The sequence below is a fragment of the Anas acuta genome, chromosome 1, assembly GCF_963932015.1.
Source record: "Anas acuta chromosome 1, bAnaAcu1.1, whole genome shotgun sequence".
Lineage (NCBI taxonomy): Eukaryota > Metazoa > Chordata > Aves > Anseriformes > Anatidae > Anas > Anas acuta.
Window position 1 is genome coordinate 147,900,063 of NC_088979.1, and position 23,826 is coordinate 147,923,888.

The 23,826-nt window shown below is 42.3% G+C and overlaps 1 protein-coding gene and 1 long non-coding RNA gene across 9 annotated transcripts in view; both read left to right on the plus strand.

Annotated features, from left to right (window-relative positions):
- Positions 1-8,462: 8,462 nt before the first annotated feature.
- Positions 8,463-15,508, plus strand: LOC137850260 (uncharacterized). The gene is made up of 4 exons (XR_011092409.1): positions 8,463-8,626; positions 10,361-10,424; positions 14,597-14,701; positions 15,119-15,508. It is a non-coding gene; the product is annotated as an uncharacterized lncRNA (long non-coding RNA).
- Positions 15,509-16,241: 733 nt separating this feature from the next.
- C1H12orf75 (chromosome 1 C12orf75 homolog) overlaps positions 16,242-23,826 on the plus strand; it is a 219,241-nt gene continuing 211,656 nt past the window's right edge. For 2 of the 8 annotated variants that reach the window (XM_068664505.1, XM_068664478.1), the window contains exons 1-2: positions 16,246-16,397; positions 23,676-23,700. In XM_068664505.1, coding sequence (XP_068520606.1) covers positions 16,355-16,397; positions 23,676-23,700 — 68 coding nt within the window. In that variant the 5' untranslated portion in view covers positions 16,246-16,354. Of the gene's footprint in view, positions 16,398-23,675; positions 23,701-23,826 lie in introns of all 8 variants that reach the window. The other 6 variants (XM_068664468.1, XM_068664488.1, XM_068664498.1 and 3 more) reach the window with 6 other exon arrangements.

Consider the following 23,826-nt stretch of genomic DNA (forward strand, 5'->3'; position numbering starts at 1 on the left):
GAGGAAGCGAGTCACGGCGTAGGGCGGGCAGGAGGCGGCTCCCGGCCGCCATTAACTCCTCGGGGCTCGCTGGAGGATCACCACCGTGGGGGCTGGCTGCCCCAAATGGAGGGTAGCCCTTCTCCTCCTCCTCCTCCCGAAGTGCCCACCATCTGCCCCTCGCTCGTGGCTTTGTCCCCTTGCACAGTGCGGCTGATGACTCTCCCCTAGCTGCTGGGGATGCTCCCTGGCAGGGGGAAGTGTGATGGAAATGAGGGGAAAAGCGCATCCTTCAGCCTAGGTTTGTGGGGTCCGAGGGCCTCCAGCCCCGAGGGGTGTCCCCGCTCCGCGTGGCCCGCCCAGGGGGCTCGGAGAAGTGCCCCAGGTCCTGGGTGACCTGGGTAGGGTGCAGCCGCTGGCTACGCTGGGCTTGTTTGTTTTCCTCCTGTCTACAGGCTGCTCTGCAAGCAAAATTAGGGAAATACAGAGCGCTACAGGCAGGCTCATCCCAGCTCTGCCGTATCGTAGAAGCATAGAATCATTAGAAGGGAAAAAAACCTTCGAGATCATCTGGTCCAACCATCCCCCTACCACCAATGTCACCCACTAACCCATGTCCACAGTGACCACGTCCAACATTTCCTTGAACACCCCCAGGGACGGTGACTCCACCACCTCCCTGGGCAACCCGTCCCAGTACCTGACTGCTCTTTCTGAGGAGAAATGTCTCCTCATTTCCAGCCTGACCTCCCCTGTTGCAACTTGAGGCCATTCCCTCTAGTCTTATCGCTCATTATCTGTGAGAAGAGGCCAACCCTCAGCTCCCCACACCTTCCTTTCACATAGTTGTAGAGAGCAATAAGGTCTCCACTGGGCCTCCTCTTCCCCAGATTAAACACCCCCAGCTCCCTCAGCCGCTCCTCACAGGCCTTGTGCTCCAGGCCCTTCACCAGCTTCGTAGCCCTTCTCTGGACACGCTCCAGGGCCTCAGTGTCCTTCTTGTAGTGAGGGGCACAAAGCTGAACACAGTACTCAGCAGAGTACAGGGGACAATCACCTCCCTGGTCCTGCTGGCTACACTATACTTGATACAAGCCAGGATGCAGGATGTTGGAAAGGGACGTGTTGATGTAGTGGTCATTTATGTAAAAAGCCATGTTTTTATCGCCATCTTACTACAGTCTAAATTGCGTTGGATAACTTCAGTATTTTAAGATTAATTCAGATTTATAGGTGATACCAAGGCTAACATATTCAAAGTTAACTGTCTCACCATTAGTATGTCATTATGTTCACTTTGTTTGAAGGTTTGCCACTGGTTTTGGATGCCTCAGTTTCTACGCAAGTCTTCAGTTTCTTACCTAAAGATCAAATTGCTCCATGCTTATCATCTGTAGCTTTCATTACTCCAGTATGTCTCAAGGTAAAAGTGGAAATAATCAAAAACAATTCCATTTAAGAAAAAAAAAAAATTCTGAAGAGTTTAGGAAGAGTCCGACCTATTAAACAGAATACGGAAACAAAAATTTTGGTTTTAAAATGATGGGAAGTTATCTTCTAAGAAAAAATGCCAGTCTTTGGCTAATTCTTCTTGCTGCTCTCCTTTAAAAGAAGAAAAATACTAGAACAAAAATGATGGTGTCTGAGTTATAAAAGAATTACAAACATTAGCATTGACCTGTGTTTGCCGTTATGCTAAGTGCCTGCCCTTTGCACCTAAATCCTGGTGGATTTTTCCACTTCTGTTATTCTTAAACAATAGCGACCATGCTATATGGCAAGAAAGGTGACTGCTAATACAGCTTTTCTTGTTGATTAAAAGAGTGTATGCAAGTAGATGGCCTTAGAAAAGTTTTACAGATCAGCTGGATGACTGTTTGCTTTAATTATGTATGAGAAATGATCATTGAACCCTGCAATTTTGGCCAAGGTATTTCTGTGGGTCTGACATTGATTGGTATTGCTTCTGAAGCTTGTGATAGGACCTTTAACCCAATGTGCCAAGCCTGCCTCAGCGTGACTCCACTCCATCAGTCCTGAAGCTGGACTCCTTGTTCCAGTCCCTTGAGTAAAAACAGGGTTCTCACGTTCAGTCTACTTTTCCTGCCTGAATAAAGACACTGAGCACTAATAGAAATCACTAGCTAAGACCAAAAATATCAAGTATGACAAACAGTCAATTATATTTATATAATGAGAAAACAAAAATAGATATGGCTTTGTAATAATAATGTTGTTTCGGAGAGTTTCAGAATGGTGGGAAGAGGTCAGAGTTTTTTTGTGTGCATGTACAGAATCTGAAGCCAGGCATTAGCCTTAAGAATCCATGACCTCTTCTGAGCCAATTTTGTCAGCCTGTGTTAAAGTCTTATTTTTCAAAGAGTTCGAAAACATTACTTGAAATTCACTGAGGAAGAGAAGTCCATGCTTTATCAGATTTTTTGTATCTGTTAAAGTAGCTTCAGGGCATTTGTGAATATTTCCCTAATACTTCTGTTATGCTTCTGCCTTTTTCTCCCTGTTCTGTCCCTCCCACACCCCCTTCCAACTTCTAACAACAAATAGTTCAGCAAAAGGTCTTCCCCACTGGGTTGAAGTATTTCCTTTGACAAGAAGATGTAAGTATGGTTTGGATTTTTATTATTTCAGAGTGTGAAATAAAAGGAAGCTTCGCAAGAGCTATAACCTTTAAGGTCTTATCTTGTTCTTCTTGATGGCTTTGTTTAGGCTAAGGTTCAAGTGTGGAAGCCTGTTGTCATCTTTTTAAAATCAGGGTTAGCTATTTCCAGAACAGGTTCTACTAGTTTTATTTAAACAAAGCAAAAAGCACTTCAGTAACCATTGGAAGGTAAACAGTGAGTATCTCTCATTCTTTTTTATGTCAGCTATAAACCTTGTTGATTTCTTATGTATAGTATCAGAACATTTTTATTAAAGTACCCCCAACATAGTCCAGGTGTTTCTGAAATATATATTTATATATATATTCTGCCTGTTAAGAATAAGAATTACTAGTCTCAAAAATTATTTTTCAGTCTTGGCAACTCTTATGTTTTTAAAATAAATAAGCCATATGGCACTACCACTGAAGATGCCAACTACTTTCACAGCTGTATTGATATTATTCAGAAATTAGGTATGTTTGTGTATAGGCAGAGCCTTGGCGTAGCAGGTGCCTATACCTTTGAAATGAGAAGATGCCATCTCTGGGTTTTATGGATTTCCACACACTGCATCAGTGCCACTAGGCTGGGTTGCCCAGCCTGCCCACGGCGCAGGAAGCAGCCTGGCCAGCTCAGCTGTAGCTGGCATGCTTTGGGGCACGCTGCAGTGCCTGTACTGCACCTGGTACCCAGGCTGACTTCTTCAGAGCTTGGTAGCTTCCCGTCACAGAGTATTTTATTCCTCTCCAGAAGAGGGGCTGCATGACGTTTATGTTGCTGTATGATCCAAGAGCTGCTCACTGCGCTGGGCAGTGGTAGTGGGGAGCTCACCCCACTCTGGCTCCTCTCTGTTAAATCCAGGTGTTGAATGCAACACTCAAGTTACACCAGAAATCCTGCTACTGAAAAGCAGTTTCTTAGTTATTCCATGAAGACATATTTAAAAGGACATAGAGAAAAGGGAAGCAGCAGACACAGCACCTAGAATCATTCACCTGAACATACCTTCTAGTTCAAAAAAAATCTATCATAGAAGTATGAGCTGAGCTGGAGAAAGCTCCAGTAAATAGTCCAGCTAATTTTTATATGTGTATTCTGTAAGCTACAGCTGACGCGATTAGGTTAAGATAAATGCTTCTTGGAATAGGAAAACATAAGGTAAAATCCTTACATTGGCCAAAATACTTGATATATACTGCTTACGACGCTAATAAGACTTAATAACATCAAATAAAATCAATAAATAATTTATTTTTGAGAATGAAGTAATTCATCAAAAGAATTAATTGTGCTGTTTCTAAATAGAGATGGTGCTTCCTTCCAGCAAAAGCCTGAATGTAGCCCGAAGACTTCATAGCTGAGAGAATTAACAATTTTAGAGGAAAGAAGAAAGATGGGATTGATCTGTGAGCTTGAGATTTGTCTGCTATATGCACTTGGTAAACTGCTTTAAAAACTTACAGTACTACTGCAGATTTGCAGAAATTAGTGCATCTTCAAACTTGGATTTGGGGTTTTACATGTGGTAGTCTTGTTCTTGCTTGAGGGCAGCCAGGAATGTCCCTTGGTAGCAAGCCAGCCAAGTGTGTTCCTCCCCAGACTGCTTTTTCTCATGTGGCAGAAGGAACCATGGTGTGAGATAGCAGCTGGGGGCTGTGCCTCCTAGGTAGGACTCAAGTCTCTTGGAGCCATGCTTCCAAGTTTGCCTTCCACAGGAGGACTTATTTGCCCAAGTACATTGCTACCTAACTGCCCAGCACCTGCTCAGGTCTGGGAGCTGTAATACTGAAAAATGGATGGTGCTGCCTGTGAGTTAATAAGCCCTGCCAGCCTTAATTGGCTGGTTTGGAAACAAGGCAGCTGTTCTGCATCCTTAGCATAATTTATTTCCAAATTTGATAATCCACCCAGAGTTAATGGAGAGCTGACTATAATTACTTTTTCCGGTTAGACTAGTTACAGGAGTAAGTCATGTTGCGTTGTGTTTTCTTTTTCATATGTTCCATTATAACTTTAAAGAACATATTGCATTATACTTCCTTTTTGGCTTAATACCTTATACTACAAGAAATTTCTGAGCAGTAGTGTGCTAGTCACATGTCTGCTAAGTCAGATGAATCTACTTATGCATTTAAAACAATGACAAAGAAATCTTTGAACTACAGATGACTTTTAGAGGTGTAATAACATGTAATAACTGTCTTGAATAAATATTGAACGTATATTAAATGACAGTTGTAATAAATCACTTCAAATTTTATTTCTTTCTTTATTTACAAATGAAGGATCTGAAAAAGAGTCTTGCTACTCTCACTGCCAGAAGCATCCCCAAACAATTTTTAATAGTATCGGAATACCTTACTGGTTAGATTAATAATAGGGCATCTAATGTACATGAGAACTCGGGCATAGAGGGAAAGAATATCTTGTGATTTTGTGTGTGACCCACAAGATAATAGCATGCTGAAATAAAATTCCATTGAAATTATTGTCATGTAACCAAGACCTCATGCTTTTTGTTTTAATGTAAAACACATGGCTTTGTTTATTTCCATTAAACACATTAGTAATATGCCAGAGTGGGTATGTACAGATGTACTTGATAGTGGGATGGATTGAATTAAAACCTCTTTGAAGGTGAAGGGTGTAACTGCCATCTTTAATTTCACGTAATTTAAGTACAATTAAGTTCCATTATGTAACCATAAGGGTACTTGAAACAGCAGCAGCCTCCTGAATAAGAACATGGCTTAAAAAGCCCAAGCCTCTGATAACCACATCAGCTAGAGGTGTTGCCAGGACTAAGCCCATGCCTGCTCTGCGCTGCATGGCTCCTCCTGGTGTCCACACCGCCCTTTGTCTGGAGCCTGCCTGGTGAAGGGGATCTTGTTTATCATTTTGCATTTACTTTGTAAGGAGCAGGGTCAAACAGGGAACAGGTAGCTCATCGGTGGGGAGAAGTATTGAAATATTATAATCTAGTATTACCTTTTGTGTACACCTTTTGCAGTGCTTGGGCAGATGCTAGGGTACAGGAGCTTTTCGCCTGTTAGGTGCACTGCTCACTAACCTCCTAGCCTAGCAGAGAGCTTCCCCTTTTCAGACGATAATCCTAGAGTTTGTGGGTATCTGAGGACAAATCTTACTGTGAAAGACAAGTACCATAAAAAAAGAATAATAAAGTGTTTCATCAAAGAAATATGCATGTGGTATGAGTTTGTAGATTAAAGCAAGAGAAATCTGATGCCTGGCATATGATTGTTTTATGAAATGCTAATGATTAATCTGTTAGCTATAAAGGTTACTAAAGGCCAAAATACCATGTTGCAAATGCAGGTTGGCTCCGCAGGTAGGGCTGTCACCTGGGTGTCAGAGGAATCACTGACCTAGAGCCCTTCTTTTATCATCTTTAAAATACATTAATATAAATAGCACATACAAATGTGCCTAATGCCACTGTGTCTAAAACCAGCTTTCAGCCTTTTTTTTTGTTTTTAATCTCGAGACCACCTGAACCATCCAGGCCCTGCACTCAGTGTTCTGTTTTGAACAAAAGAACTGAAACTTTCATATCGTCTTAACTTTCATTGCTCTCTTTAATTTACCTTTCCTGGGCACCTCTCACTTTCTGCTTAAGCTAAAAAAAAACAACCCTGTGTGCAGATCCCTGAGGGGAGGGCACAGAGAGGCTGGGGCCAGGCTTTTCTTGTCAGCGCCCGGTGCCAGGACAAGAGGTGGTGGGTACAGACAAGCACAGGAGGTTGTGTCTGAGCATCAGGAAGCACTGTGATGGTGACAAAGTACCTGCACAGGCTGCCCAGAGAGGCTGTGGAGTCTCCCTGCTAGGAGATCTTCAAAAGCCACCTGGACATGGTCCTGGGCAGCCTGCTCTGGGTGGCCCTGCTGGAGCAGGGGGTTGGACCAGATGGCCCCCAGAGGTCCCTTCTGACCACAACCATCCTGTGATTCAGTGGCATGGTGGTGCAACAGGGTGTCATTTTGTGTTTGCAGAAAAACAGAAGATGAGACGGAAAGCAACAAGGAAGCTCTAGGCAACGCCTGAATGGGCAGTGTTACCACAATCTGTTTATTTCCTGAAGGGGAGTGACTCTTTCAGGCAGGCTGCCAAGGCAGTGTCATGAACACGTGTACACAAGCAAGTGCAGAGATAGCAGGAAAAGGCATTGCTGCCTTGCTGCCCAGGCAGAGGGTTTGGACACCCCCAGTCTAGCACGACAGGAATCGTCTCACTGAGCTTTGTATTCTTCCAAAGTGCTCGGTTGCTGCCAGCTTTGCTAGGTCAGACTTTCCAATTTTTATTCCTGTGACAGCCCTTTAGAAGCTCTTCTGCTGCCTGGAGAAACCCAAATACTGGAAACCCTTTCCCCTCATATGAGTGGACCACTAGTTGTAAATGGAGTGCTTTCCAGAAAGAGAGTATTGTGCAGTATGTGCTGAGGTTCTCCAGCATTGCCACTGGTTGCAGGAGCATCATGCGGGCATGCTGGTGGCCTTCTTTCTTGGAGGCCAGTACAAGGGGAGCAGAGAGTTGCAAGCCATGTATTGTGGCTACCTTTCCTAGCGTTATAGCTCTTCGGTGCTCTTGTTGGAGATTCAAGGGTCTTACACCATGGGTAAGAGTGTGGCCTCTAGGAAGGGTGGCAGCAGGGCCAGGCTGCTGCTATGAGCAAAGTAATTCTTCTGTTGGCAGACCATGCTCAGTGCACTTACAGAGTTTTTCTGAGATAAAGGCCACTGTGAGCAAGCTCCAAACAAGATGATAATCCACCAGGCCACATGGAGCTTGCTGGCTTTGAACTGTCCACTGTGCACTGCTGCTTGAGCACCTCACAGCAACTCCAGGATTTGCCTTGCAGCAGAGAAGCTGCCCTTCCTTTTTCTTTCTACTGTATGATATGTGCATGCTAGGTGTTTTGCAACACCTATAGTAATGCTTTATATTACCTGTGCACTTGGCTACATAGATCCAATTCTTCAAATGCAGAAACTTGTGTTTGGCCTGTCAAATTCCTAGAGATTAACTGGGAATATTAATGTTGGCCAGATCAGTAAATAGTTTTCCAGCTCTTTCAAATTCGTTTATGGTAATACATTACTTATCCTTGTTTTTCTTTCCTTTTTTTTTTTTTTTTTTGTCTTTTTTTTTTTTGTCTTTTTAGAAAAAAAAAAACAAAAACACACAACAGAACATTTAGTACGACAGCCACATAAGTCATTAAATACTGAAGTCTTTAAATACTCTGTAAACACAAGTGCTGACAAGATCCTAGGTCATCAAGCATCTTTCTTTGTGAAAACCATGAAGCATGTGGACAACATGTACAGCAGACAGAGTCAATAGGACCTAATTATATACATGAGGTTTTCTTAGAAGGGACTCATGGTTCCTAATTAGTTTTTCACCCTCCGAAATCAAACCTGTATGAAATAGCAAAACCAAAAAAGCCCCAAGCAGAACAGCAATGCAAATCTAGGACTGGGAGAACAGGAATAATAATGTCATGGAAAATGTTCTTATCAGCATTTAAACAAACTTAATGGCTTTGAAAGAAATCTATGACAAAGTCTGCAGAGTTTTTCAGCCCTCGCTTGATGGAACTGCTTGTGCATACAGCTCCCGAGGTCATGTTATGTTTGATTTACACTGTGTCACAGCGCTGCCAAAAGGAGCAATGTTCAGTACCTTGAAAACTATGTCAAGACTGAGTAGCTTAGTTTCAAAGAAGCTGTCTGTTTATCGTTAGGTTGGAACCCAGATCTCGTGACACTGCTGTGTGTTTGGTTTGGTGCTGCCGGCACGCGTGGTTTCACTCTTGCAGCGTTCTGGGCAGGCTTGCTGAGTGGGGCTACCAGGCCTGTAATTCCCCAAGCAGCGAGAGCTGCTTCTTATGAGGCAAGCAAGATTTCATTTTTGCTCAAAAAGCATTTTTTTGCACCTCCTTATCGTGGAGGAAAGAGCAAAGGTAAGGCCACAAAACCTAAATGCTCACTAATCAGAAATCAAAGAAGTAAATCTCCACAGCAATTACTTGAAGCTCAGTTTGTAATGTTTATGCAGTCTCATGCATTTTCAGAGCCCTAAGTCATGATTTTTTAAACAGATTTAAACATACAAGTAGCAGTAAGCAAAATACTAGTGTTTTTGATATTTATTGATATACAGTGTTATGTGATATTTATTGGTATATAGTGTTTTAATATTTTGAGGAACAGCTAGTCTTGGGTTTTGGTGTGTTGCCTCCTTATGCTGTTAAACCTGAAATTAATGAAACTAGATAAAACGTTTAATGGAGAGATTCCCTATCTCTGTTTTTTTCTGTGTCTCTCTCTACTCTTCGCCTCAGCTTGTGGGTCCAGAAGCTGACACCATCTCAGAAGAAGAGTGAATTTCTTCATCTTTATTATTATAAATGAGAGGACATTGTCCCCTTTATGTAGGTGCTAAAAGGATCTCTTCTGTGAGAACATCATGTATCTGCACAGTGATTGCCTACACTTTATTTTATTTTGTGTGCACAAATACCTTGCTCTTATAAATATTTCAAATTATATATTCAAAAACCTCTAAGCGCTTAAAATTTATTCAGATTTTGTCTGTCAAAAATCACATTCTGATTAAAATTCAGTGTTAAAAACATATGTTTGCTCTTTGTCAGTCAATGCAAAATAATATAATTGCCCTACGTGGGTGTCTTTTTTGAATAAGCTAACACGCTGCTTCCATGTTGCTAATTGTATGAATAACTTCTGTTTCCCATACGCCTAATATGACAGCAACTTCAATTAATCAAAATAATTAGCATCCTTTAGTACTAAATGCATACTTATAGAAAGAGGTGCAGTTTTGATAGAAATATAGTTCTCTCTTTTTTAAGGTGGCAACTATTTGCTGAAGCAAAGTTCATTTTTTTCAATAAAATGGCACAGACAATTTACAAAAGTCCTGCTCAGTGTGAATTATATATAGACACTATGAATTATATATATTAATTGTAAAAATACTAGCAAATTTTAGCCTAAGTCTTCAAAATGTAATATGTTAAATAATCAGAGGGACATAAATATGTGAATTTAATAATGACGTTTTTCATCCTGAGGATGTGTCTCCCATTTCTACAATCTCCAGGTACACTGCACACAAAAAAAGAGGCAGCAACTGTGCTATTTGGCTTCATTAGCAATATATGGCAAAACCAATTACTGCAGGTGGAAATCTGTAATGGAAATCTATATCAACAGTTCTTCAGAGGAAGCATTTACATCTGAAAAAATGCCTGAAAATGAAAATAAAATAAAAGCAGGGATACCATTTTCCCATAATACTGAGGAAATAAGAGCCTTGTGTGCAAACGGGTCTTTCCTGAAAATAAAGTTTGTGACTCTGTAAGACAGGCCATTATATTGTGCAGAGGAGCATCTCCTGAGAAGCTTGCCTTTGTCATATACATTTTTGAGACAGTGAATTTAGAAGGGATGCTCTGCTGCACTGGCATCTCAATGACATGTCAGTATAATGTTCTTTTCTCCAGCCTTTTTCCATTTTTTAATCTTTTCATTTTTCTGATCCGTTCTTTGTTTGTAAAAGCTGATTTAGATGCATCTTGCAAATTAATTTATGTAGTGAGAGACAGAAGAAAGAGATCACTCTGTCTGCATATCATATTAAAAGAACTGAGTAAGATGCTTTTCTCCTCCAGAACAGAGCTTTGGGAGTCTGGTTGTTATCGGAGACAGTAAAATGAAAGTTGAGTGACCTCGGAGGTAAGAAGCACTGTTATGCATCTCCTGTTTTTTTTTTTTAATAAGACTTTTAATAGAAGGATCTAATATAGCACGTATATCAACCTTTTGGGCACAGAAAGGATGCCAAACTGTTTCTGAATACACAATGTAAGCATTTGTCCATCTGTTATTTTCAAGGGCACCTACCTTGGATTGCAGCAACTGCATTAGCACTAAACCAAGCATCTTTTTCAAATGTAAAGGAAGGGAATTAAGGAAATTTTTTTCCATGAATTTAGAAACGTATTAATTGAAAGTCACTGGGGCCCTCTATTTGTTTCTGCAAAGGGAAAAGGTGGGGTTGTTACCAAACCGTGATTCTGAAGAAATGAGACATGGGCAGTCAGAATTGCATTCCCGTAAAGATCTCTGTGGTGGACATTTTCTTATTTTCCTCTGTCTGTTGCAGAGAGGACTCTGATGGCTGAAATGTGACTGTGTTTTGAAATCTGCTAATTCCCTTTCCTAGGCCTGAACGTGCTGCAGATGTTAGAACTGCATTTCACTGCCACTAATATGAATGCAGCTGTTTATGGAGACTGATGAAACATACCTTCTAAATCACCTTTGTGCTTGATACAGTGATCCTGACTCCTACAATGTTCCCATGAACTTGGAGAAAATGTGGGTATAGGGCCCAAAACTGAATGATCCCTATGACTCTAAAAGAGAAATCTTGCAGGGAGTGGGTAATAGCTGAGCTTGGGAGCAATTTCTTCAAAGGCTCTGTGCAAGTCTGTGTGCTAAAATCAAGACATTTTTAGGAAAAGATGTGGCACTCATGTGAAGATACTGGTGTTGAATTACAGCTTACTTCTTCATGAAGTTGCCTTTGAAAATTTGACTCTTGGACTCCATTTCTACCTTGTGAATCAGCTAAGAGTCATATGCTCTGGACTGTTAGCTTTAAAAAACAAGCAGATTTTCATGACTATTCACAATAATCACATTCAAGAAGTATTATTACAAAATGAATTACATTGATTCTGTCAGTTCTAGTTTGTTGTTGTTTCTTTTTTATTCTTTTTTTCTTTTATTTTTCTTTTAAGCCACTATATTAGCTAATGGAGTATTCACATTTCTTCCACGCTTACTGTTCACTTAGTGATATGTTTGTGCTTCTCCATGGCTGACCAGTGGATTTCTGTTCAATTCTGCCAGGTTTTGGAGAACACTACACTTTCATTGATTTTGTTGATTCTGTCCCAATCCGTGTCTGATTTGGCCCAATAATGAGAATTTTATTTGTCACTTCCAGGAAAGATGGGACAGATAGATGAATGAATATCTTGCCTTATGAAGAAAAAAAAAATCCTTGTTCTTGACACATGCTCTTTTTTGTTTAAAGTGAAGAGCTTAAATGATTTTTTCCTGAAGTCAGCTTCCACAGGCTGAGTGTGGGGCTCCTGGGCATGCAGGAAAAGCAAGGTGTGGTGAGTTGAGAGGGAGCTCTTTGTCCACATTTTCTTCTTCCTAATACAGAGTGCAAGCAAGGACTCACTGAACAGATTGAGTAAGTCTATGGTGGGCACAGCAGTTTGGCTGCTATCTCCAAGCAGAGTCCCCTATATACATGTAAGCTTGATGTTACTGGCACAATTTAATCACTAGACTGCCTTTTGAAAACCCTTTCACAGATAAGCTCTTTCAAAGTATTTTCACTACCTATTGACACAGCTGCCAGGAAATGACAGCTTACCATCACTGCTGCTAACTACAGTTTAGTATAGGGGATGTGACAAGTTATGAGTGGCATCGGTGAATGGCAGATTGTTTCCTTGCTGCTTATTCTGCTGCGAAGAACAAAAATCCTGAATGGCTCAGGCAGGAGGACTGCTTCATCAGTGTTTATCCTGATACAAGGAACAATCAACAGTTGAAGTGGACAAGAGTTGTGCTTGAGGCAAACAGAAGGAGGTTCTTCAGACCAGATGTGGCTGAGAAACGGAAAGTGGGATGCTTTGGCTGCCAAGGGCTTAAGGGCAGGTGGGACAGGTTCACAGAAGAAAAATTTGTTAAGGGTTGCTAAATATATAGAAACCACATTTGCCTCAGGAAGGATCTGAACCGCAAATGCTGTTAAATGGGGGAGTTTTTTGAGGGGGGATGTATCATACGAGTTTCCTCTGTTCTTTCAGCCACTATCAGAGGGAGGGTCCTAAGCAAGGCTGATCTTTGGGGAACTGAGAATTTTCCTTTTGGTAACTTATGGATTTTGTTATGTCATTTGGCTTCTGTTCTCCGGAACAAAGTTGTTAACACTTGTTAAGAAGAGAAGAGAAGAAAGGGGAGGAGAGGGAAGAAGAGGAGAGGGAAGAAGAGGGGAGGGAAGAAAAGGGGAGGGAAGGGGAGAAGAGAAGAGGTTTTCTGAAAATGTTCACAGCAATGTGGAGATCTCTGTATACGTTCTTAACCCTTAACCAATTCTTAACCTCTGCCATTTAAATAGACACTCTGAATGGTTGTGGAATCATGATAGCTTTTACTAATAAGGTTGTGATTTTTTTTTTAATTATTAGTTCTTTTTTACTTATATCAGTGATGATAATTGATTTTTTTTTTTTTCATTTGAAAGTATTGACGCACTGATCTTTGTCCACTGACATGTAAAAGCAAACCCCAAGCTGACCCAAGAAAGCTTTTGTTCATGGTAGGCTTGGGCTAATGATTTTTTAAAACGGAATCATCCCTGTAGGTTTACTGGGAAAATGGGCTGTAACTGGCTGACCTTCCGTGACTAAATGATCACAGTCGCCATCTATGCAGCATCACGATATTTGAACAAGGCAGTGAAAACTATTAACCAAGGTTGCTAGCTATAAAACAGCAGCACTGTAGGAAGACTATAAAACTGTCCAGGAAGAAACATAATACTCAGTAACATGAAAGCACTGGAATTTCATTCAACCTGAAAACACTGGAAGTGAGAATCCACCAGAACTTTTCCATTATTTAACTCTGATAAATGTTTTGTAGTGCAGTGCTTGAAGTGGGAAAGTTTTGTCTAAATTAAATTCCTGTTGTAAATTTGTTTTGACAAAAAAAAAATACTATGGTGAAAATACTAATGGTGATTATTTATTTATTTATTTATTCAGGACACTTGTGGTTTTTAGAGCTTCTATATCTAAAAGATATTATTCAGAAGAGAATACCTAGAAGATGGTATTAGCACTATTATTTTTCTCTACTTGTGTGAGCTGAGATACAAACCTTTGGAAGCATGTATTTTGTTAGAAAAAAAAAACATGGATGAATAAGGTTTTTATATGGATTATTAGATAAAAATAATTCAGCAAAATATACATTCTCGTATAAATAAGGGGTGTTTGCTAACACCCAAAAGTAACTAAAGCTTGACAGACAGAAATAGATTGTTTGGATGTCAACACTCAGGCTAACAAAAGTGTTCAAAAAGAGAAAATCACCAGAAGTTCAGATCTGGATAATCCCTGTTAACTAACCTGCTCTTCCAACTGCATAAACTTTAGGTTGATTTAGGGAAAGAATAACACAGTGCTTTCTCACAGAAGTTCCTATCCATACTCCTCCCAGTCTTCCTCAGAGGCGATGGAGTACACAGGGTGAGTGATGGCAGGTGCCAGGAGCTCACTGATGGAGGGAAAGCACTGGTCTTTAACACAAAACATTCACTTGATAAACTTGCTTATGTGACTGCATTTTGCTTTTCAGAAAGCATTCTGATTTTCAGAAATAATGTGAAATAACTTGTGCAAAGCACGGGTGAAGTTGAAACTAAAGTGTGTCTTCTCAATTGAAAGAGGAGACGCCTACAATGCAGCTGCCAAGAGACAAAGTTTGCCTGAGGGCCCTTCTTTTAAGATGTTCAGGAAGGGCTGGCTCCTAGCAGTTCCGGACAGTACATACAGAAACGTATCACACTGCCTTTCTCCTAAGTCTCCTGGTAATGCTGTTAGCTCTGGCTTTGGGTGGGTATGCTGGAAGTGCCTTGCCCTATTGGACTCAACGTGCACCCCTTAATTTGTGCACATAGGTCCCTCATGTTCTCTTTGGTAGACCGAACTTGTAAGACAAGTGGAAGTGCTTAGAAGGATGATGCAGTGTCCTTCTGTTCTCTTTGAACCATGGGTTTCTTATTCAGACTCATATCTTCTCCTTGTGGCCAACAGCTCAGTGTGAAGGCATCTTCAGGGGATTTCTGCCACCAAGCCACCTCTTCTCATATGTGAGGAGATGGCTTGGCTGCTGTGCTCACCACAACTGCTTCCCCTCAGGTAAAATTAAGTATTAAAACCATGCTCATAGCTTATTCCACAGTGGCAAGTTTATGGTCAATGTGGGTTGACGAGATCTTTTGTTTTCATATTAGAAAACCACACAGGATCTGAAGTGGCATGTCTTTCAGCCCTGCTTTTCATAGGACCCTTTCTTCCTTCTTAACTTTGCCATAAAAATGCACTTTGGGCTGATGCTTGGCACTTGAAAGCTCAGCCTGAGAATTTGTATTTCTATGTGATTTTCAGAAAATTGGCCATCAAATGCATGTGCCTTTGGGAGATTCTTGCTGAAGCAAAATCTATGCCTGTGTGCCTGGGGCTCCTGGTGGTGAAGGAGTGGTATGGCTGTGCACATGTGCCCATTAGCTCTGCCTTATTAAATTTTGAACCGATTGTTCAATTTCATTTTATCAGGAGGGACAGGCAAAGACCTTGAAGATGCTGAGTTTCTGCAGATGTGATGGAAGTAGGTGGCCAGCCAGGGGAGGGAGAACTTAAAATGCCCACCCTGCTCCAAGGTGTGCTCACTGCTGGGTAGACACGAGGGAGCTCATGAAGAGACCCCAGGGCATAAATCTGCAGGAGACTCGACATTATTGACTCTGTTGTGTATGGAGCTGCTTGGTCTTAATGTGCTTGTTGGGAAATACAAAACAAAATTGTGATGTCTTTCTTTCTCTGCTCTGAACAGGCTAAAAGATAAAACAACGTTTGCTATCTGATTCTCTTGTAATAAAGACAGTTATTGTTCATAAGAAATTTGTGATGCTTGTGGCATTGATATGGCACTCCTAAGAGGTTTTTTTTTTTTTTTTTTCTATGTCCTTAAACACATTTATCACAGCAGTCATGTTTGTCTAGCTAGAGTATTTGTGGTTGTAACCATTGGGTTTTGGCTATCCAGTCATTTGGAAATTGTGAGCAAGAGTACCTGAGCAAGGCTTGGAAATGTTTTAGTGCTTTGTGCGGAAGAAAGGTCTGGGTTAGAAGGAACTTCGAACTCTTTGGGAGGAACAATGTACATTATAAATAAAAAAGCTTCTTTGTGGACATTGCAAACTCATCTTCTCTGTGCTCTTGGCATGAATCGGGAAAGGTGAATCCGTAGCTCTACCAACCCGGTGGGTCTCCGGGGTCAGTGGGGCGTTTCTGTAGGAAGACCAGATGATCTTGAAGGTCTCTTCCAACCTCAATGATTCTCTGATTCCAAGAGGAGCTCCGAGAGGAACCGGCGGACACCTGCGTGAAGTCGCCCCCCGAGGGCAGTGGGGTCTCGGCCCACCCGGGGGTCCCAGGGGCGGCCGTCGCTGAGCCCCGCGCTCGGGGCACTCGTGGGGGGGGGGGGATCCCGCGGGGTCCCCGCACCCTTGTGGGGAACCGAAACCGGGGTTTGGGAGCCTCGGGGGGACGCGGAGCCGGCCGGTAGGTGCGGGGGGGGGGGGGGTTTCCTCGGGGATGCGCGGTGCAGGGGCCGGCGGTTTCCCGGGCGATGGGTGGGGAGAGTAGGAGGAGGAGAAGAGGAGGAGGAGGAGGAGGAGAAGGAGGGGTCCCCGCGGCTTTATCTCCCCCCCGGCTCCGCCCGCCGCCGGCTGCCTCCCGTCGCCGCTCAGCTCCGCACCGCTCCGCTCCGCACCGCTCCGGGCGGCGCCCATGGGCTGCGGCAACTCCACGGCCGGCGGCACGGGCGGGCGAGGTAGGGGGGCGGCACGGGGGTCGGGGGGGCCGGGGACGGGCGGGGAAGGCGCCCCTCAAGCCGGCTGTGGGGTGGGGGCTGCCCCGGCCGGGAGCATCCTGCCCTGCCGGCAGCCATCCGCCTCTCCCCGGGGATGGGGGCGGTGTGCCCCGCCGGGGGCATCGCGGGTTTTAGGGTCAGCGCCGCGACCGGGAGGATCCGGGGGTGCCAGCCTCGTTCCCCTTTTGGTTCCCTGTGAGGCCACTTGTGCCCCTTGGGAAGTGGCTTCGTGCCCCCTCTGCCCGCCCGAGGGGTCGGGGACGTGGCGAGCCCCAGGTTTTGTGCACGTCGGGGTGGGGGTGCCCCTCCGGCCGGCCCCGCTCCTTCCCCCCCCTCTGAAAGGGAGGGGAGAGCTGGGCAGGCGGCGCGGCTCTTCGTCCTGCCCCCGCAGAAGGGGAAATGTATGGAAATAATAGCGGCCATACGCCGTATAATTACAAATACGAGCATTTATAACTCGTTTTTCATCCTGACTGCACCTGGCGAACAGGGCTGCCTAATTACATTCCTTGTCTTAAGTCTTTCAGCTGTATTTATTAAATCCGTAACCTCCTGACAATGCACAGCCAAATAGCGGCCAGGCCAGGGAGACCCGCTGGGGCTCAGCCTCCTGCTGCGTTGACTTGCTTTGAGGTGTGCCTTGGGTGATGCTAGGGCTGATGTGCGGCACCGGCATGTCTCTGAGCGTGAACAGCAGTGACTCCTGCAAGTTGCAGGCTTGTGCAGTGTGCTGCTGGTCTCCCTGAACCCTGCGCTTTGTGCTCGCAGCGGGAGGCTTTTCTGCTCTTTTTATTTACTTGGCTGCTGTTAAATGCTTATAAATGAGGTATCATGTATGTATCGGGAGCCTCTCTTGAGGCTTGACCTTCCAGCACTCTTGTCAGGGCTGTCACATCTGCAAATGCATGACTTCTCTCCTGCTAATTGGTTCCTGCATTGCCATGACCTGAAGTTGTTTCCCTGCTTGTCCACTGGAGCTTCATAGCTGGGACGATGCTTGTTCACATCCCGGGTTTGTCTGCTGGGTAAAAGCACCAGAGCAACTGTCAGAGCAGCTCAAAGGACAATACTCATTTTGGGCTGGTTATTAGTCACCTTGTGGTAGCGTCTCCAGCACCGTTGGCCTGGCCACCGCATAACGCTCCTAACAGGGCACCAACAGGTGAATGCTGAATAAGCCAACCCTGACCGTGGTGGTGTTTCGTGAGTTACTCTGAGCTAAAAGTTTGTTGGTTTAAATAAATGTGTCTGCAGTTGCTCTAAAGGCAGCTATTTTCAACAGGTGTTGGCTTCTTAAAAGATTTTCAGTGATAGCACAGCCCCTTCAGTAGTTTAGCTTGCCTGTGCTGTTTGTTACTCACGAAATACTTCAGCTTGCATTTCATGGCAACCTCTTGCATACTCTGTAGAAATAGCCCACAGATCTCCAGTAGCTTAGCATAGGCTAAAATAACAATGCTGTGTAAAATCCACAATCAGTATAATGTAATTATTACTGTTACACTGACAGACCTTTCCAAAGCAAATATAGCTCTGGGAGGTCCAAGTCTGTTCCCAGTTTCACCAGGGTAAGTCGGGAATGGCTGCGCAGCCTGTGCTGTTGCAGTCACCAACATCTGGTAGTAGAATTAAGTTCACCATCTACTAGTTAATTTTTTTCTTCAGTTTAGCACTCCTTACATAGCGTGTCTGTAAAACTAAAGTAATTTTATGTAGGGGAAGGAGAAGATGTACCATTTGTAATCCGAGTTCTGGAGCTTTTAAGAAAAGTCTAGCTCTCAACATCTTACCAAAAGACATGAGTACAGCATGAATACAAATTAGTTTTGTGGCTTGCACAGCATGACTACGTCTTCAATGAAGTTATGACTATTCTACAGTCAGTAATGTCAAAGCTGGAGGTGCATAACATATAATTAACCTGTAACACTCTCTGTCATATTATATGACTAAGGATAATATTATAGCATACCTCACAGAACAGAGTAGACATGGTTAGGCTACTCCCCAGTTCCTTCCTCTGGTAAAATTTCTGTTTTAGCCTGACGAGATTTTTCCTAAACAGACACGTATATAATGATAGTTCAGCTAATGATATTATCTTCTGCTGCATGGCTGGACTGACATCAGAGGAGCTATCAGCCCTATGGTCTGCAAGACCTAAACTAATAGACATGATCTAGAATAGCATTTCTGTCTGTGGTGCAGCACTCCAGAATACCAATCTAATTTTCCAGCTTTTCCTTCCAGAGCATCAGACAAAAGGATTTGAGGCCTAAAGGCTCCTCAGCTGAGAAACAGTGACTTGTGTTATCTGCGTAAACCGATGCAAATGCATCCTTCTTATATCCACTGTTTTAAATGTTAACTATGGATTACATTTATTTGAAAAAATCCCATTAAAGTTTTTATTAGCACATAACAATTTTGTTAGCAAATTGGTATTTTCCTGATGTTTTGTTGCCTCACATATCCTTCTTTCATGTTATTTCCTGATGTTTCAGAAGCTCCAAAGGAGCTCTTCTTTTCTGGTCTTTAAAAAAGCACGCCCTTACACATTAATTTCCTTCTTTTCTGGGCTAAGGCATTTCCCTCCATTCTAGTGTTGCTTCACTAACAATTTTTTAACTGCCTCTTTCTTTCTATATCAATTGTAGTAGCAATGACAGCGCCTTAAATTATGGTACTCAGTGGAGGCTGGCAGTCTAGCCTTGATTTAAATATACAGACAAGCTGTTACTCTGTGGGAAGCTTAAAATACTGCCAAATTACAATGAAGGAGAACTTTCGCACCAAGTTTATACAGACTTATTAACTTCAGATTGGTGGAATACCCAGGAAACCACTCTGCCATTCTATTTAAAGCAATTTTTGAGATTAATGTCTGATCAGGTCATGTCTGTGTATCAAACTGCCACCTGATGAGTTGAAGTAATCGATTTCAGGTACATTGATTTAATTCTACCCTCAGTTACATCAAGCTAGATCTAGCATAACTCCATGGAAGTTAGGATTTGATTCCATGTTGCTGTTTTTTGGAGCCAATGAGAAGGGAAAAAAACAATAGGAAACTCATTTGTAATCTTGTGTTGTATACGTATACATGTAATTTTTTTTTTATTATTTTTTTTAAATTTGATTTTTATTACCATTTAGAGTATTTGCAATAAAATATTGTATGAAAATAATTGTTAGAAATTAATAAGAAAATCATTCATAGTCTGCTCTCAAGCCAGATGCTGGCATATTTTTCATCCACGTTTTTATTCATGTAAATGGTTGCCTCTCATCCTTCATCTGTTTTTCTGATTTTTTTTTTTTTGGTCTTCCACATTTGCTCATGATGCATGCCTCAGTGTAGAACAATATACTTTGTGGCAGTCAGTTCCTCTCAAACATTTTTTCATTTGTCCTGCAATTACCGAAATTCTGCAGGGCTACAAGTAATAAGCTGCTTTTGTTTTGGAAGTGCGGACCCCCTCTCACTGAATGGAAGATGCGTTGGGATGATATATATTTGTCCTTCTTTTGTGACTGTTTCAACGTTATGTTTTGTGAGGGATCCCAGCTTCACCATCCTAGGCAGAATGTTTTTCTCCTGTAATCACTCGTGTTCAGAGTGATGAATGTCTGAATGTGCCTCGTTTATTCTGCAGGCTGTATTCCTCCTCCTTTTCCTGCAGCTGTGAAGTGCTAAAATGCATCCATGGTCTTACTGGTAGATGTATAAGCAGAGGGGTCATTCAGGAGAACTCAGTACTTCTTTATTAGTTATTATTCTGGCTACCCCCAGTCTATTTCTGTGATTAGATAGGCTTGGGAAGTTGCTAGAGAAGTGGGTGGAATAAGGCTAGGCAGTCTACAGAGTTCAGCTCTATCATTTAGAGTTCTGCCAGGGAAGAAATGTGGTGCCTGTTGCAATTCCTCAGGTCCCAGTCTTCCCAGCAGGACACCAGAGAGGGTTCAGCTCTTTTCATTGCTATTGCCTCTACTTAGAGCATACCCATTAGCTGTGTTGCAGGAACAGCCTTGGGGGGCCCAAACCAGCAGGAATCTATTAGACAAGGTTTGTGGGGTAAAGAGCTACCTTTTTTTTTTTAGACCAAACTGATGTAGTTGGAAAAATGAATAGCCTTTCAAAAATATTTTTGAAATATATTTCAAATATTTTTCAAGTCATATTTTTATAACATCATGACTACAAGAGCACTAAGTCTTGCAGCTGTGAAATAGCTATGCACTGTTTGGGAACCGATAGTAAGTAAGGTACTTTTGCTGAACTTCTGGCAGGAGGAACTTGAGAAGCTATAAAATAATGTGTTGGTTACTAAACATGGAAGAGTTAGAGAAACATATCATTGAAGTAACAGGAGTGAGGGTGAGTGGGCTGGACTTAAAAACAAACACAAGTCTGTATAAACTGTGATGTTATTGGATCTGTTACAAAATAAAAAGCTGTATATAAGGGGTATTCTCCCTAATGAAGAAATCTTATTAGTTTTTATGTAGAGATAGTTACGAGCTGAGGTAATGTTCATTCCCAAGCTCATAGCACTTCCAGCAAAAAAACTGCTTTGTGAACTGGAACCACTTTCAGGTCTATATCAGATACTTCAGTGGAACCCAACTGAATTTGGACTAAGTTCTTGTTTCACTGTTGCTAGTGAAAGTGAGAAATAACACTATTGGAATCCCATCAATGGAAGTGAGGATAACCTAATTCTTTGTGCTTATAAAAACAATAGGAAACAAGCCAATAAAAACAATCTTTTAAAAAGTGATTTTGTTTTCATTGTGCTTAGTTCATTATGCTTTTATGTGAGGTGCATTTCAAAAAGTTGCAATGAATTTCTGCTGTGGTACACCCCCCTAATGTCAAAGGAAACGAGTGCTGCAAGGTGAGAGTGCCAGAGGCACACCTCTGTTCTCAAACACATTCACAGCCTCGTGGCTCTACATGAAGACCAAGCTGATTGGTCTGAGAGACAGCTCCTGTCCCAGCGTGCTCGTAAGGTTTGCCTAGCAGGTAGATGTCTTAGGATAAGTGCAGCCCTGTGTCCAGAGCTGGCTCCCATGCAGAGTACTGCAGTTTGCTGTGGGCAGCACACCTAGCACATGGGTACCGCACTGAACGTGGGCATGGCGTTGAACAAGGGCATAGCATTGAAGTGTGTTTGGCAATTGACTGAAACGTGACTATCTCCGTACAGAACTGCAGCTGTCCTCTAGACATTCAGTTCTTCCTGCCCAGTTAAGGTTTCCGTTTGCATATCAAACACTTTTGCTATACTTCCTGCACAGAAGGTGCTATAAAATTTTTAAACCAAGACCCAAGTACTGAGAGCCCTGGCTCAGACTCAATAAAGGCTCAGCAGAGGCCTCACAAAGGACTGCGAACCTCTTTGTAGAAATCGAGTTTGTTTGCAGTGAGCTTAGGTTGAAGCGAGAAAATGAAAAAACTGTGGTTCTGATGCAGAACACAAGCATGATTTCTTGTGAAAAAAAAAATAATAAAATTAAATCCTGCTAGCTACAGCAACAGGACTAGGCTTTTCAATATGTGTGCTGTCTGAGCTGTTGCTGATGGTTGGATTCTGTCTGGAAGTACAGGGTGGTGCCCTGAAGATACATAGCTGAGCTAACTCTGAATGAACTAGCCTGGGTAGCAGAAGACATCTTCCCACGTCAGCTGAGATTGAGGTTTGCAATGCAAACCATCCATCTGGTCACAATTAATTTGGAGGGTTTATAGATAGTACCATGTAGATGTGCCTCTAGAGCCAAAAAGTCTCAGAAGGCTGCCTGGCAGAATGAAGTGTGAGAGCTCAGACCTGAGCTTATCATGCGCAGTGCTTCCAGCTTAATGAAGAGTACTTTTGATACATATAGCTCTACTGAGATTTTGAAGACTCTGGATTCAATGCTAACAAAAGAAATGTTTATGGTCGTGCAAGACGAGTCTATGTTGTTGATGGGAAAAGGAGGGATGGTCAAGCAGAAGGAATTTGGAATTAAATTACGCTCTAGAGTTAGTTATAAAGAGAAGTTTCCTGCCATTCAAGCTGTCCATTCAGGTAGGTACTGCTGGAAGGTCTTGCAGGACTGTCTCTTCCTCCCTGGGTTTAAAATCAGGTCAGGGACCTCTGATTCTCATACATCAGAGTGCGATGAAAGATGTTTGCTCTTCATGGATATTTTTCAGCAGTGAAAATAAAGTTTTCCAAGAAATGAAATGCCATGACTGGAAGAAAAAAATCTCTAAACCCGTAAAAATCTTTTAGATTGGCAACTGTAGTTTCTTCAGAGTGAGCTCAGATAGTCTCTTCGAGCTAAATACTGAGAGGAAAGGGAAGAAGAGAAGTGAAAGGTTCTCTAGTGTCTACCCTAGCCTGTGTAATTAATAGAAGGGATAATTTGCTGGTTACTCAGCTGAACAACATACCAGCAATAGCAACGCGTCATTAATAACTTGGGAGGAACAGGAAGGAGTTCGTACTTGAGTGCATGTTCCTCTCCCAGCAAGAAGCATCTGAGTCACCAAAAAATCAATCACTGAAATCAGGCAGCCTAATTGTAGCTTTTGTCTTTTTGCTTTTTTTTTGTTAAATAGTAAGATGAATTAAGGGGTGGTTGATCTATTTAGATGTCTGGGGCTTTGGATGGATGGTGGCCCAATGTTTATATTATTTCTGTCTAGTTGTTTTATAAAACATTGTTTATCTGGCAGGAAGAATGGAGCAGCGTTTACACACATAGTGCCAAATCTACAACTGGATCAAATGGCATGTGGACAAAATTAACAGGCATTTGGGAGTAACTGCTTGGTTAGCTGCGGCCAGTTCGTAACAGACAAAACCACCAGAGGACTGGGCAAAGTGAAGCATAAAAAAATTCAGGAAGATGAATGTTATCTTATGTTGCTCTCATCCTGAGTGACTGCAGCTGGGCACTGGTCCACAGCACCATCATTTCACCTTCTGAGAATCTGGCCCAGGTCTAAGTATGACAGACTTAAGGGCTAATACAGATAATCATTAAGGATAAACTAGATAATCATGAGAAATCTGTTCTCTGACAATAGAAGACGCCTGTTGCTATATCTGCCTCTTTTTTACAGTGCATGTAAGGAGGTTGTTTAGGACAGAAAGGCAGAAAAACATTTACTGTACTATCAGTTTGTTTCAGGATTATGCCATTATCTTGTAAACATACGCTTTTTTTTTTTTTTTTCCATTCTAGGTGCCACAGGGACTACTAAAGATGTGTAAGTACTTGCGCTACCTTTTCAAACATGTAACCATGGACTTATCTTCAGTCCTACTAGCCCTATACTGGATTTAGTCATTGTAATGATTCATCTGGCTCCTGATATGTAATTAACAGCACCAGA